This window comes from Sciurus vulgaris (genome assembly GCF_902686455.1).
Source record: "Sciurus vulgaris genome assembly, chromosome: 9".
NCBI classification, from domain to species: Eukaryota; Metazoa; Chordata; class Mammalia; order Rodentia; family Sciuridae; genus Sciurus; species Sciurus vulgaris.
Window position 1 is genome coordinate 68,977,705 of NC_136469.1, and position 17,201 is coordinate 68,994,905.

Here is a 17,201-nt window from a genome sequence, read left to right on the forward strand (position 1 = left end):
ATTAAAAAATGTCTAGGGTTCAACAATTTTATATTGGTCATATATTAAAATCATGTTATTTTTAGATATAATGGATTAAATAAATTTATTAGTGAATTAGTTTTATATGCTTATGTTTTTCTCTTTAATGTATGGTCGTTCAAAAACTTAAACTCACACAAGTAATTCACATATTTCTATGGAACAACTTCCTATACCATACATTTTACTCAATTATATAATATATTGTGCAAATTATATAATAGTTTGCATTAATTTTTTCCTTGTATCTGCAACATATTCTTTTAGAGCAGGTGTTTACAGTCTATAGAAAGCCTAGAAAAGTTTATATAATGCTAATACACATAAATATATATACTTTGATTTATTAAATCAAGTAGAAATTGAATTATGTATTTTACTTATCAGGCATTAAAACGTTGAAGTTTAATTTGTATATTTACCTTAGGAATGGTAAGGGGGTGGCACAAAGCTGTTTCTATAAGTCAGTGTATATACCACACACTAAAAACTGACTTGTTGAGACTGAGGAATTTTCACCTAAGGCCCTTCTCACATTCCTACACAGGACTTAGAAGGAGTTTGGAAATCTGAAAATTTTGGTTGTACTTCTTTGAGAAATGTTACATATTACATTTCACCATAAACATTAAGTGAAAATGGCTGCCAGTTTTCCCCATAGATTTTGAATTCTTGAGGACTGAAACTGTTTCCTAATCATCTTTACATTTCTAGAAAAGCACCATCATACATAGCACATGGCTGGAGCTACAGAAATAGCAGAATTAGTCTATAAAAACAGAAGTTTGCTCTTTGTAAGGATACTAAGGTAGATGAGTAGACTCTAATACACGCACACACACACACACACACACACACACACACAAACTGTATGTTTCTTTCCCCTTCTAAATGAGACAATACCCATGCTACAATGGTTTTAGATTTTTTACCTTTACAGTGGTGTAAGAAATTGGACTTCAAATTGTAATCTTTTCCAGCTACCAACAATGTGATAAAATACTCTCTGTTGATGCCAGGCAGCAGCAGTGAGCCACAGCTCCCAGTCAGCAACTGGTACCCTACAATACACTCTGTTACTAAGCTATTATTTTCAGTAAGTAAAGTGTAAAGACATTTTGTACTTATAATATTTTCAACTTTTGAGGGGGTTATCAGAATACAACCCCATCGTAAGTCGAGGAGTATTTGCTTAAAAATCTAATAGGTAATATTTATAAGAGCTCTTGGTATTACAATACTGCATTTTTAAAAGGTTCTTCTCAAGTAACTTTTTATTAATGCGCTTATATTTTAGATATGGTTGAACTATAATTACATGTTTCCTTAAGAATTAGCATGACTTGATAGCATTAAGTGTTGAAAGTTCTAGAATGGTCCTTCTTCATAAGCAAAGTGTGCTTCTCTGCTTTTTATATGATTATATAGAGCCTGAAAGAATTCTCTAATTTAAAAAGTCATCAAATGGGTATCAAAATACTTTTTGTAAATGCATTTTTTATAAACTTTATTTTACTTGTTTAACATTTTTATGTGCTACTGTGGCCCCATATCTCACATGTGCTAGGCAAGGACTTTACCAATGAGCCACAACTCCAGTCCCAGTATCAAAATACTTTCATACCAGGTATAATCGTGCATTAAAGTATTAAATGTTCTGTAGAAAATAATAATCTGCTATCTAGGAAAAATAATAGAGAAACCATTGTTAATTACATGATCTTCAGTAAAATTTAAGAAGTCTCCAATGAAATTAAATCTAAGGGTAGAAGATTCTGTTTACTTTGAGAAAATGTTTTGGTGTGGGATGGTCCTGAGTCATGGACTGTGGGAAGAAAGTACCACAATATTCCATCATGGTTTTAGTTTTGAGGAGACAGGGTACTAGGAATCAGGTTACTAGCAGCCATAAGAAAAGTGTAGGAGTATAGGAATAATGTAATGAGAAAAATACTGCATTGAAGTCAGACACTATGAATTTGAACCCTAATTCTTCCATTTACTTGCTACATAATATTGGGCAAGTTCCTTAAGTGAATTTAAGACTGCTTTTCTGTGAGAATGAAATATCAAGTTTTGTGAGCATTAAAGAAAATATGTGTAAGGAGACTGACATATGAAGGTTTTTACCTATTATAATTACCATAAACAAAAGTGAAAAAAAGTCACAAAACTCTGTTGTAACAAAGGTCACAAAAATTACAAGTGCCAGACCCTGATGACCCTATGATTCTGAAGAAGGATCACATAAGGGGAATCAAATACTGATTATCCAGAGTCTTCCTCATTACATTTTTCTTTCTTCAGTCAGTTTTATATTGCTTGAGAGGAAAAGAAAGGAGAGGGCTAAAAGTTTTAATTATATACTATTGTGGGTTTGTGTAAATTTTTGAAAATTTTATTTATTAATTTTATTTTTAGTTAGCAGAATAATTATACGTACTTATGAGTCCAGTACATATTTCAGTATGGTTAAACAATGTACAATGATCAGATCAGGGTAATTGGTTCATCTATCCCCTCAAATATTTTTTATTTCTTTGTACTGAGAACGTTCAAAATTCTCTTGCTTTTTTATTTCTTCCTCAGCCAATTTACTACAGTTACATAAAAATTTTTCAGATTTTGTATGTTGATTGTGTATACTGCAAATCTAATGAATTCACTTATAATTTCTAAAACAATTTTGGGTGGAGTCTGTAGGTTTTTCTATTTATAAAATCACATCATCTGCAAACAAGAATAACCTCTTCCTTTCTTATTTGGATGGCCTTTTTTTTTTTTTTTTCTTGGATTGCTACTCTGACTAAGACTCTTAATAATATATTGAATAAGAAAAATGAAAGTAGACATGCTTTCCAGGTTCCTGATCTTGGAAGAAATTATTTCAGCTTCTCCCCATTCAGTATGATATAGACTGTTATTCTGTCCTATAAGTTTTACTATGCTGAGGTATGTTCCTTCTATACTTAATATTTTGGGGTATTAGCATGAAGGGACACTAATTTTATCAAATGCTCATTCTGTATATATTCGTATAATCATTCTGCTGATGTAATATATTACACTTCATGATTTGTGAATGTGGAACTATCCTTAAATTCCTGGGATAAATTCAATTGATCATGGTGATAATCCTTTTTATGTGCTCTTGGATTCAATTTGCTAAGATTTTGTTGAGAGTTTTTGCATCTACATTCATCAGGGATATCGGTTTATAGTTTTCTGTTGTGCCCTTATCTGTTTATGGTATAATGATAATACTCTTTTGCACGAGTAGAAAAGGGTTCCTTTCCTTTCAAAACTTTGAATAGTTTGAGGAAGTTATTGATTTTCTTTAAAGGTTTGGTAAAATTCTCCAGTGAAGCTATCTGGTCCTAGTCTTTATTGGGAAGATTTTTATTCATGATTCAAGCTCATTATTCATTATTGATCTATTCAGATTTTTCTATGTCCTATATCCATTTCTTCTAGGGTTTTTTTTTTTGGTATATTGTTCATGATAGTCTCTAATAATCCTTTTTATGGTTTCACATATAAAGCATCCCTTTTCCTCTCTAATTTTATATACTTGGACTTTTGGTCTTTTTTCCTTGATTAGTCTAACTAAAGTTTTGTCTATTTCATTTATCTTTTTTAAAATACCAACCCTTTGTTTCACAGATCTTTTCCAATTTTTTAGTTTTTGTTTATTCCTGCTTTGATTCTTGTTATTTTTTTTTTCTTCTATGAATTTTAGGTTAAGTTCAGTCTTGCTTCTCCATTCCTTTGAGTTGAATTGTTAGTTCATTTGAAATTGTCCTATTTTTAAAATGCATATTCTTATTGCAGTAATTTTCCCTCTAAGCGCTGCTTTTGTTATATCCCCTAGGTTTTGAGATGTTGTGTTTTCATTTATTACAAGAAGTTTTTAAATTTTATTTTCAATTTTTTTTTCATGAAATCATTCATCCTTCCAGAGAATGTTGTTTAATTTCTGTTTATTTGAACAATTCCTAAGAGTTCCCCTTGAGGAATCACAGTTTTATTCAAGTGTGGACAGAGAAAATACTTGTTATCATTTCAACTTTTTATAATTTGTTGAAACTTGTTTTAGAGCCTAACATATGGTCTACCCTGGAAAATGTTCCATGTGCTGATACAGCTACTGGATGAAATGTTCTATGAACATCTGTTAAGTCCATTTGGTCTACACTATAGTTTAACTTCAATGTTTTTGTTTATTGTTTGCCTAGATGATCTGTCCACTGATGAACATGGAGTGTTGAAGTCTCCAATTATTATTGTATTGGAGTCTATCTCATCTTTTAAGTCTAATAATGTTTGCTTGATATAATTGAATGTTCCAGCATTGGGTAAACATATTTATAATCGTTATTTCCTCGTGTTGAGCTGACCCCTTTATCATTACATAGTAATCTTCTGTATCATCTTTTGCAGATTTTGTCTTTTAAAGTCTTTGTACCAGGGACTGAACTAAGGGCATGCTAGCACTCTACCCTGAATTACATCCTGGGTACTTGAAGTAGACATGATTTGACATAAGTAAAGTTACTCCTGCTCATTTTTGTTTTTCGGTGTATATCTTTTTTCATCCTGACAGTTTTATGTGTGTCTTTATGAGTAAAGTTTCTTATAGGCAACATATCAATGAGTCTTGTTATTTTATCTATTCTAACCATCTATGCTTTTAATTGAAGGATTTAATCAATTTATATTCCATGTTATTATTGATAGATAAAGACATACTCCAAACATTTTACTAATTTTTTCCTGGTTGATTTGCATATCACTTGTTCTTTTCTTCTTCTCTTTTTGTTCATCTTTGTGGCTTGTTGAATTTCTTAACTGATAAAGTTCAATTCTCTTCTCCTTTGGATATCTACTCTACCTTTAAGTTTTGTACTCTAGAATAGAAGACAAAGAGACAGACCCACATAAATATAGTTATCTCATACTAGACAAAGGTGCCGTAAATATACACTGGATAAAAGATAGCCTCTTCAACAACAAATGGTGCTGGGAAAAAGGAAATCCACATGTAGCAAAATGGAATGAAACTTCTGTGTCTCACCCTGCACAAAACTCAACTCAAAGTGGATCAAGGACCCTGCACTTACTAGAAGAAAAAGCAGGCCCAAAACTCCATCATGTCAGCTTAGGAATCAAATTCCTCAACAGACTCCTAAAGCCCAAAAAGTAAAATCAAGAATCAACAAATGGGATAGTATCACACTAAAAAGCTTCTTCACAGGAAAGGAAACAATTAAGAATGTGAAAAGAGAGCCTACAGACTGGGAGAAAATATTTGCCACATGCACCTCAGACAGAACATTAATCTCCAGGGTATATAAAGAACTCAAAAAATGTAAACACAAAAAAAAAAAAAAAAAAAAAACAAATAATACAATCAAGGCAAAGGAACTGAACACAAAATTCACAGAAGAAATACAAATGGTCAACAAATATATGAAAAAAATGTTCACCTCTAGCAATTAGAGAAATGTAAATTCAAACTACACTGAGATTTCACTTCACTCTAGTCAGAATGGCAATTATAAATATAAGTCATAATAAATGCTGACAAGGATATGGGGGGAACAGATTCACTCATGCTTTGCTGGTGGACTGCAAATTGGTGCAACCACTCTGGAAAGGAATATGGAGATTCTCAGAAAACTTGGAATGGAACCACCATTTGATCCAATTATCCCACTCCTCAGCATATACCCAAGAGACTTTAAATCAGCATACTATAGTGACAAGGTCACATCAATGTGTACAGCAGCTCAATTCAAAATAGCTAAATTATGAAATCAACCTAGGTACCCCTCAGTAGATTAATGGATAAAGACATTATGGTATATATAAACAATGGAATATTACTTAGCCATAAAGAAAAATGAAATGATGGTATTTGCTAGTAAATGCATGGAACTGGAGACCATCATGCTAAGTGAAATAAGCCAGCCCCAAAAGAGCAAATGCTGAATGTTCTCTCTGATATGTGGATGCTAACTCACAATAAGGAGAAGGAGGGTAAGAATAGAAGTTCACTATATTAAACAAAGGTGAATAAAGGGAAGGGAGGGAGGATGGGAAACAGAAAGACAGTAGAATGAATGCTATATAACTTTCTTATGTTCCTATATGAATATACAACCAGTATAATATCACATCATGTACAACCACAAGAATGGGAGTTATACTTCACATATACATAAATGTCAAAATACATTACAGTCATATCTAAAAAGAACAAATTTTAAAAAAAACAAGTTTTGTACTCTGGTGACAGTGATCATCTTTCTAGTGGACTCAAAAATTTCTTATATGACAGGTCTGGTGATGATGAGTTCTCTTAGTTTTTGGTTGACTTGGAAATACTTTATTTCTTTTTCATTTGTGAAAGACAGTTTTCCTACATATGGTATTCTTGGATGGCAATTGTTTTCTTTTATGACTTTGAATATGACATCCCATTCTCTTCTTGCTGTAAGAGTTCTGCCAGGAAGTCTGTTGTTAGTCTAGTGGAAAGTTCCTTGTAATGAAATTTAATAGTTTTGCTGTTTTTAGACTTCTCTTTGTCTTGTTCTTTTGACAATTTTGACTATAATATGTCTCAGAGAAGATCTTTTTTGTTGTACTCTATTAGGGGTCCTTTGAGTTTCCTGAATATCAATATCTATCCCAAAATTTGCAAAGTTTTCATCAATTATTTCATTTAGCAGGTATTCTGTTTTCCCCCTTGTTTTCCTCTGGAACATCTATAAGGCAGACGTTTGCTTGCTTAATGCTTTCCCATAAATATCATAGGTGTTCTTCATTCTTTTTATTTTTTATTTCTGTCTGGGTTACAAACAGGATTTTCCTGTCTTGAAGGATAATAATTCCTTCTTCTACCTGGTCTATTCTGTTGATAAAGATCTCTACTGTACTTTTTAAAATTATTTATTGAGTTCTTTGGCCCAAGATTTATGTTATGTTCTTTGTTAATGACCTGTATCTCCTTGCTGAATTTGTCATTCACATCAGGAACTACCTTCCTAGTTTATTGAATTGTCTATATGTATTCATTTGTATCTTATTGTATCTTCTTTCAGGCACCTCATCAATTTCTTTTTCTTTGGGGTCTTTTACTACAGAGTTATTTTGCTCCTTTGGAGCCATCATGTTATCTTGTTTTCAAGGTTCTTGTGTCCCTACATTTGTATTTGGGCATCTAATGGGTTAGTGACCTCCACCAATATATGGAGGCTTTCATAGTAAAACATATTTGCTTTTGGAAATGTGCCCTAATGGTGTTGATTAAACAGACTGTATTGACACTGGCTCAAGTCGGGTGCTTCAGTGTAATGTCAGAGTAGTATCTTCAGTTGTAAACAATGTTGGCCACGTCTGCATGTATTATGGTTTGGATGTGAGGTGTCCCCCCAGAGCTCACATGTGAGACAATGTGAGAAGATTCAGAGGAGAAATTATTAGGTTGTAAGAGTCTTAATCCAATCAGTGATTTAATCCTCTGATAGGAACTAACTGAGTGGTAACTGAAGTGGTAGGGTGTGGCTTTGGGTATATATTTGTATCTGGTGAGGGGAGTCTCTCTCTCTACTTCCTGAGGATCATAATGTGAGCTGCCTCCCTCTGCCACACCCTTCCACTCTGATGTTCAGCCTCTCCTCAAGCCCTAGTGAATGGAGTCAGCCTTCTATGGACTAAGACCTCTGAAACTGTGAGCCCTCAAATAAACTTTTCCTCCTCTGTAATTGTGCTAAGTCAGATTGTTTGAATCAAAGTGGCAAAAAAGCTGACTAAAACAGCATATGTCTCAGTGACCTGGACTGCAGTGTGTGTGGTATTATATATACCCTGCCTCTGGGAATGGTGCACCAGGCTGCCAAGTGTGAGGCACCTATCAGGTTTGTGAGTCATGGATCCACCCCACTAAACTCAAGTATGTGCACATAGATGCAGGTGTGGGAGCTTGTTTATGTGGGTCACATGGAGGTGGGACCATCCCACGGGACCCATGTGGGTATGGCACAGCACATCTACTAGGGGGGTCCACAATAGCTGTCTTAGGGACAGGCTACACTAATGGATTAGTCTCCAAAGACAACTTTATGAGGCCCCTGGGGACCAATTTGATCAAGGTGAGCTGCCCAACTATACCTGTAGCTGAGTGGGTAAGCAGAGTTTCCTGTATCTTAGGGTCTTAGTGGGTCAAGGTTCTGAGAATGGAATGTTCAACCATTTCTTGAGGCTTCTGGTTAGGGCCTTGGTGGGCACTCAGGGAAGACTGGTTGGTTGCTTCCTGAGGTTGTGTGTGGGTGAACAGGGCTACTCCTTAGGTTTCCAGGGCTATTATGGGGTATCTAACTCAGGGAAGGCTACCCAGCTATTTTCCTGGTCTACAGTGCATGGCCAGGGACACATGACTACTTACGAAGACCCTTGAAAAAGTTGCTCAGGGTTGGATTCTTGACTATTTTTCCAAGGTCACAGGTGACACTTGGCTGCTTCTGGGGCAGCAAGAGGGTAGACAGAAACATCTAGCTGCTTTCCAGGGCAAAGATTTGATAAACAGGGGCATCTAGTCACTTCTGGGGCAGTGGAAAGATAGGCTGGGCTGCCTGATTGTTTCCCGTGGACCTCTGCAGACTGAGTCACTCAGGATGGGTCTCAAATGCTTTACTGTAGTGTTAGCATACCTTCTTCATGTCTGCAAGAGTCTGCACATCTTGGGCTGCAGTATTTGTGGATCTACTGCCAGTGGAATGCTGTAGTAGGATAGTGAGTGGAGCCATCTTGCTGGTTCTAGATGCAGGAAATAGCTACCCAGCTGCTGCTGAAGAGCCTAGGTGGTCAGAGTCTCAAGATAGTACTGTAAAGCAGAAGTGTAAGTAGATGATGGCACAGGTAGGCTGGACTTTCTCTCTAGAGCAATGCACACTAACCCATCAGTTCCCTAAAGTGGGCTCAGTTGAGGGGCACAGGTTTCTCTAGTGAAAATGCCTTAAGTAACCATGGCTTGAGAAGGGACCCCAGGGGACCTCCTGCTTAGCCTTTCCATCCTCAGCAAGGTTCCTCTTGGTTGGAAGTTGAATGTGAAAATGGGGCAGTGTTTGCTGTGTGCTTAGTTCCCTTTTTCATAAGGCCATATTGCCTCTATGTGCTCTGCAATGTCTCTGCCGCATCCCCACTGCACTCTGGTGCTATGCATAGAACACTCCAGAAAATAGCTATTGTTCTTTTCTTCATTTTGTTGTTTTGTTTCTGTTGTGGAGACAACTCTAGTCAATCATCATGCTGACATCAGTCGCTGCTGTATAAGATTTCATTATGAAATAATTTGTCCTACTGCAGAGTTATAGAAATCCCTTAATTTGAATAAAATCATTACAGGTCAGCAATCATATACTAACTTAAATTAGATGTTAGATATTTTCTAGTAAAACAAAAGGGGAAGTTATATGATTAAATAGGATTTCTAGTAAATATTACCACAGATTTGAAGTAATAATTATGTGGAGAAAAGGTAAATAACAAGTATAATACACCCTGTAGCTCAATTGTGCTATTATAATACTAATAAAATGTTAAAATATTTATGGGTTTGGCCTATGATATTTTAATTAAATTTTCTGTTACAAATGTGCTTTTGAAAAATATTTGAAGAGTAGCAGTCTCAGAAAAATATAATCCAAAAAGCTAAATTACAAATCTATTTAAAAATCAATATTTGTAAACCTGAAGATTATTGACTTCAGTAACCTGAAATGAGTTCCTTACAAAAGATCAGATAAATCTCTGAGTATCTATATAGCAGACACTTGAAATTTTTATATAAGACTGATAAAGAGATTAGTAAAACGATCAACAATTTGTTTTCTCCTAAGTGAAAGGTAAATCTGTTGAAAAACTGAATTAAAATTGTAGCTAAAGATGTTGCTTACCCAGATACACTAGCAATAAATGGAAAGATGTGACTAATCAAAAGGGTTTCAAAGCATTTATACTATCCTGTTTGTGAAAAGCCTTGTGAATTGAGAGTTATGGGGGGAAATATTGATTCTTCATCACTTTCTTCAAAGAAGAAGCTCTGTTTGGATTGATAGGTTTGTACATTACCATCAAAAGGTCTCTCACGTGATTGATTTGAAAAAGTTCTTTTGAAAATTGAAAGATCAATAAGCATCCCTTTTAATGCTGACTACAGATGGTGAATTGAAGTTTTCTGTGTAAGCTGAAACTGTCCAGAGTTGAAATTAACCAAAATGAACTTCTCCTGAAATTTCATGTTCAATCCCACGTAAGATCTTGATTTGCAATAGCAAGGGTGAAAATACATTTTACCATGGTATAAAAAGCTTAAAGTTTTTTTATTCTTATTCCTAATAGCATGAAATCTATATGATATTGGGATATAATAAGAAACATATACTTAGTCTCGGCATCTAGTTCTGACAGATGGCTCCTAAAATCCTTAAGTGTCTTTTTATAGGCTTATAAAGGTGGCTGGGTTGATGGAAAGCCTTAGACTGGGGTATGGATGTGAGGGAACCAACCATAAAATTATACTATAGACTGAAACTTTTAGTTCCAGTCCAGACGTAGGGCAGAGGAGAATGACTAAAGGTTGAGTTACAGTGATGATGTAGTTCACCACTACCTAAGTAAGGAAGCTTCCCATAAAACTCAAAAGCACAAGTCCAGGGAGGTTCTGGACTTCTGAATACACAGAGGTGCCTGGAGGATGGCATAGCATGAGCAAGCAGAGAATCACCTTCTTCACTCCCTGACACTTCGCCCTGGCCTATCTGGATGTTCATTTGTACTTTTTGTAATATATTTCATAATAAATGGGTTAAACTAAGTGAAGTGTTTCCCTGACTTTTGTGAGTTGCTTTAGGAAGTTAATCAAACATGACAAGGGAGGGTCATGGGAAACCCAAATTATGGCCAGTTGGTGAGAAGCACAGGCCTCAACCTAGGATGGGTGATTAACAACAGCATGGGAGCTATTTTGTGGGACCAAGTCCCACAAGTACCCTGTGGGATCTGAGGCTATTTCTAGGTATAGAGTGTCAGAATTAAATTACATGACATCCAGGTAGTGTCCACTGGGGTACTGATTGTTCAGTGTACACAGAAGTATTATGTTCAATGGTTTGCTTTGTTTTCCCTGCCCCGAATAGTCATAACTCATATTTCAGGGTTATCTCTATAAGAAGTTGGTTATTTCAGATAATCCAATGTTTTCTGCATTATTGCTTGAACAACTAGAGACTGTGGGTCAAGATTACAGGCATGTCTTGTTTTATTGCATGTGCTTTGCCCTATTGCTCTTTGCAGATACTGCATTTCTCAAGTCGAAGATGTGCAACCACCAGCTTCAAGCAACTCTATTGGCGCCATTTTCCCAACAGCATTGGCTCACTCTGCGTCTGTATCATATTTTGATAACTCTCACTATATTTCAAACTTTTTCATTATTATTACATCTGTTATAGTGATGTGTGATCACTGATCGGTGACATTATTTCTTTAATTGTTTTGGAGTGCCACAAACCACACACATATAATACAGCAAACTTAATCAATAAATGTGTGTGCTCTGACTGCTCCTTCAACTGACCATACTCCCATCTCTCTTCTTCTCCAGCCCAGCTTCTCCCTGAGACCCAACAAATTTGAAATTAATTCAATTAATAACCCAACAATAGTCTCTAAGGGTTCAAATAAAGAGTTACACATATTTTTGCTTTAAGTGAAAAACTAGAAATAATTAATGTGTTTTCCTATGTGAGGAAAACATGTTGAAAGCCAAGACAGGTTAAAAGCTCAACTTCTTGTACCAAATATCCAAATTGGTAATACAAAAGAAGAGTTAGTGAAGGACTTTAAAGAGCTATTTTGTTCAGTGAACAACAAACAATACTATATCAAAACAATCTAATTGATGACTTCGAGAAAATTTTAGTGATCTGGACAGAAAATCAAACCAGCCACATGCAACCCTCTTCCATCAAAAGTCTAACCCAGGGCAAAGCCCTAATTCTCTTCAACTCTATAAAAACTGAGTCAGGAAGCTGTAGAAGCAAGTTTGAAGTTAATTCGTGAGATTTAAGGAAAGAAGCTATCTCCATAACATAAAACATAAAGAGAAGCAGCACGTGGAGAAGCTACAGCAAGATTTCCTGAAGATCTAGCCAAGATGATTGACAAAAGTAGCAAAGACATAAATAAAAGGGGTGGGAAAATTCCTGTCAGGTTGTGGCACAATAATCATGCCCTCCTAGATTGCAAAGTCTCATGATCTGAGACTGTTTAACTTTGATTGCTTCAGTTTAGTTTTTTTGTAAATAAACTGACACCATTTGCATAATAAATAACTTGAATGCCTTTTTCCTGCTTACCTGAAAATTCTGACCTGTAAAAACATAAGTGACCAATTTCCAAACAACATTCTGTACTACTCTTATCAACTAATACAACTGTAACAACTAGTTTGGTATAGCCTCCTTGTTGCTCTTCTTCTTCTTCTTCTTCTTTTTTTTTATTTTTTTTTTTATAACTATAAAACCAGATTCCTCAAATGCCACTTCAGGAGCACTTACAAACAGTTAGAATTCAGGTTTTACCCAGATGGCCATCCTCATTTTGATTCTAATAAATACTGTTTTCATATATGGTGTGCCTCAACTTGCCTTTCAGGTTGACAGTGGTACCCTAAACAACCTATTTTCAGCATAAATGAAACTGCCTTATATTAAAAGAAAATGCCATCTAGGATTTTCATAGCTAGAGAGGAGAAATCAAAGCACCCCTGGGTTCAATCTCAAGAGCCACAAAGGGAAAAACATAAATATATATATATATGGTGGCTCTGGTCACTCAAGACCTTTGATGGGAGATATGCAATGAGAATAATATGGTTTTCAAGCCAATTAACAAAATATCCATTCTGCATTCCATAGATCAAGGAGCAATTTCAATGATCAAGTTTTATTAATTAAGAAATGCACTGTATAAGGCTATAGCCACTATATACAGTGATTCTTCTGACAGATCTTGGAAAAGTAATTGAAAACCTTTGAAAAGGATTCACCACTATATATATATATATATATATATATATATACACACACACCATCAGGAACATGTGTGATTTGTGGGAGCAGGTCAAAATATCAAAACTAACAGAAGTTTGGGAGAAGCTGACTCTAATCCTCAAGGAGGAATGCTGAAGACATCAGTGGAAGAAGTAATTGCAGATGTGGTGGAAATGGTAAAGGAACTTGAATTACAAAAAGAACATGCAGATTGCCACAATCTCATGATAAAACTTTTTTGTTTGTTTTTAGGGTTATTTTTATTCGTTTTTTTTAAATGTAAAAGATAATTATTTCTTTGCAACATTCTTACAAACACATAATTTGAAATAGCTCTTTTAACTTATCTAATAAATTAAGACAATAAAATCACACTGATTATTTTTCTGACGTGTTTTTATAATTTTTTTTGGTTTTGTTTAATTGTATTTTATTGTATTTTCTTAGTTACACATGACAGTAGAATCCATTTTGATAAAATTAGACAAGCATAGGATATATGTTAGTCTAATTAGGACCCCATTCTTGTGGGTGGGCAGGTTAGTGGGGTTCACTTAAGTATTTTCATGTGTACACAGGAAAATTATGTTAGATTCATTCTACTGTCTTCCCTATTCATATCCCCTTCCTTTATTTCCCTTTGTCTAATCTACTGAACTCTTCTTTCTCTCCCCTCTTTATTGTGGTTTGATTTCCACATATCAGTGAAAACATTTGACCTTTGTTTTTTTGGGGATTCACTTATTTTACTTAGCATGATAGTCTTCAGTCTGTATTCTTCGTAATTGCCATTCTGACTGAAGTGAGATAGAATTCTCGGTGTAGTTTAAATTTACATCTAATTGCTAAAGATGTTGACCATTTTTTCATATATTTGTTGACCATTCATATTTCTTCTTCTGTGAAGTACCTGTTCAGTTCCTTTGCCCATTTATTGATTAGGTTATTTGTTGTTTTGGTGTTGAGTGTTTTGAGTTCTTTATGTATCCTGGAGATTAATGCTGTATCTGAGGTGCAAGTGGCAAAGATTTTCTACCAGTCTGTAGGCTCTCTTTTTACATTCTTGATTGTTTTCTTTGCTGTGGAGAAGCTTTGTAGTTTGATGCTCTCCCATTTATTGATTTTTTATTTTATTTCTTGTGCTTTACACATTTGGAGTTTTGGGCCTACATTTTCTTCTAGTAGGTGCAATTCCTAGGAGTCTAATTCCTAGGTCCCTGATTCACTTTGAGGAGAGGTTTATGCAGGATGAGAGAGAGCGGTCAAATTTCATCCTATTACATATAGATTTCCAGTTTTCCAAGCACCATTTGTTGAAGAGGTTATCTTTTCTCCAGTGTTTTTGACACCTTTGTCTAGTATGAAGTAATCATATTTATGTGAGTTTTTCTCTGTGTCTTCTATTCTGTTCCACTGGTCTTTTGCCTATTTTGGTGCCAATACCACGCTGTTTTTGTTACTATAGTTCTGTAGTTACAATTTAAGTTCTGGTATTGTGAGACCTCCTGCTTCACTTTTCTCACTAAGTATTGCTTAAGCTATTCTAAGGCTCTTATTTTTCTACATGAATTCCAGGACAATGTTTTCTATTCCTATGAAGAACATCATTGGATGTTCCCACTGGAATGGGAATTGCATTGAATCTGTATTGCACTTTTGGTTATATGACCATTTTGACAATATTGATTCTGCCTATCCAGGAACATGGGATATGTTTCCATCTTTTAAGGTCTTCTTCAATTTCTTTCTTTAGTGTTCTGGAGTTTCCATTGTAGGAATCCTTCACCTCTTTTGTTAGATTGATTCTATTGTTAGATTGATTTATTTTTTTGGAAGTTATTGTGAATGGAATAGTTTTCCTGATTTCTCTTTCAGCTGATTCATCATTGGATATAAGAATGCAATTGATTTATACAGTTAATTTTGTATCCTGCTACTTTTCTGAATTCATTTATGAGTTGCAGAAGCTTTCTGGTGGAGTTTTGGGGTCTTCTAAATATAGACTCAAGTCATCAGCAAACAGAGATAGTTTGTGCTTTTCTTTTCCTATTCGTATCCCTTTAATTTCTTTCTTTTGTCTAATTGCTCTGGCTAGAATTTCAAGGACTTTATTTTATGTGACTCACTTTATTATGATACTAACTTCACTGTGGTGGTCTGAAACTAAATTTTCAATCTTGCAACATGTCTGAGGTATGCCCATACTTAAGTTCATGTGCATGCAGGAAGTTTATCAGAGAGCATCCCTGAGATCAGTACCTATGAGAGAAGGGAATAAAGTAGAACAAGGCAGAAGGGGAAGTAAGGCAATGGTGCGGTAGCCACAAAGGCTTCCAAACTGAAGAAGGCTAATCCTTTATACTGCCTTATAGTTTAATATTGGCTGCCCTCTATGATGGAGATGTGATATTGGGCAAAGCAGCTGCCTTTGACTAAGTACAATTCTTAAAGACAGCTGACAGATAAATGCTAGAAAACTGAAGCACTCTCAGTATTTGGGATTCTTGAGGAGGACCTACACAACCCACCACCAAATCCCCCATGATTATGAAATTTCTGATCCAAATAACAGAATATTCAACAGACCATTGCTTAACAGTTTATTTTTTCTCATTTAACATAAGGTCTGCAGAAGATAACTGCCTACATCAATAGCATTTGTTCATTCCATTTGGAAAGCAAAAAACTCCAAAGCCTCCAGTAGATTTCTTCTCAATCTTATTCACATGGCCACTTCTAGCTGCATGGGAAGCTGGAAAAGTGGAAACAGCGTTGTCATGATTTTGTACCCAGAACAATGAACATTGGTACCAGCACAGTATCTGGATTCTATTACCATAGAAGAAAGGAAAATATATTGGGCATTCAACTAACAGGTTCCACCACAACATATACTTCAGCAAAATCACTTGGAATAATTTAATATATATAGAATTTACTGAAGTCTCCATTGCTGAACATCTTGGTTGTTTCTTACATTTTCCACTTTGCCATAAAAAATATCTTGGTCGGTCCATACCCTCAATTTCTTAGGCAAAAATGCAAAATATGTTTTTTTCTGAACAGACAGAGTCACCTCTTTTTTTGACATAATAATTTTAATAGACTACTTTTTAGAGCAATTTTAGGTTGACAGCAAATTTGAGCAGAAGTAACAGAGATTTCCTTTACACACCCTGTCCCCACATAATCACAGCCTACAATGGCACATCATTATCACCTAATTTACTTTGGAGTTCACTCCATTGTTGTACATTTTCTGAGTTTGGACAAATTAACACTGATATTCATTATAGCATCACATAGAGTGGTTTCACTGACTTTACAGATCTCTGCGTTCCACCTATTCATCTCTCCCTTTCATAAAATCCTCTGAACCATTGATCTCTTCACTGTCTCCATAGTTTCACTTTTTTCCATTAAGTCATGTCACGGGAATCACATAATATGTAGCCTTTCAAGACTGGATCGTGTCATATTGAGTGGATGTAATACCATTTATTTATCAACTCACTTACTAAAGGACATATTGGTTACTCCCAGGTTTTCTAATTATGAAAAGTCTGTTATAAATATTCTTATTTTTGTATGGACATAAGTTTTCAATTCTTTGGATATCTTGGATATATTACTCCATTTTTAAAGCTTCCCTTTTACTAAAGTGTGATAAACACACCCATACATTAGTTTAAAGCATATATACCTGAAACCTGGTTAAAAGTTACTTGATTTGGCATGGTTCATATGGTTCATTGATAATTTTAATGCAATTACATAGACAATACCAGCAAAACTCTTAAAATTCAAAATTCTATGTCTCATACAGCACACTTTCAGAAGAACAATCTGGAATATTTTTCAGAAGAGTAGCTAGATTACAAGAACTATAATGAAACTATGCGAATTGTTTCTTCTTACACTATTCAATGTTTCTTCTAATTTGCCCTTTGTTTGGCTAGTCAGCCCAATTTTCTTTTTTTTTTTTTTTTTTTTTATTTTAGAAAAATGAAGTATGCTTTTATTTAAACAATCTATTAAACTTTGGCTTTCCAGTTTTCCTCAGGG

General features: G+C 34.9%; 2 protein-coding genes across 10 annotated transcripts in view; both read right to left on the reverse strand.

Annotated features, from left to right (window-relative positions):
- The window catches only part of CCSER1 (coiled-coil serine rich protein 1), a 1,261,997-nt gene that overhangs the window by 1,166,404 nt on the left and 78,392 nt on the right, over positions 1 to 17,201 (reverse strand). The window lies entirely within an intron of this gene.
- LOC306669379 (uncharacterized protein) overlaps positions 822 to 17,201 on the reverse strand; it is a 93,913-nt gene continuing 77,533 nt past the window's right edge. Inside the window, exon 3 of the mRNA XM_079153351.1 lies at positions 822 to 15,888. Coding sequence (XP_079009477.1) covers positions 15,873 to 15,888 — 16 coding nt within the window. The 3' untranslated portion in view covers positions 822 to 15,872. The remainder of the gene's footprint in view (positions 15,889 to 17,201) is intronic.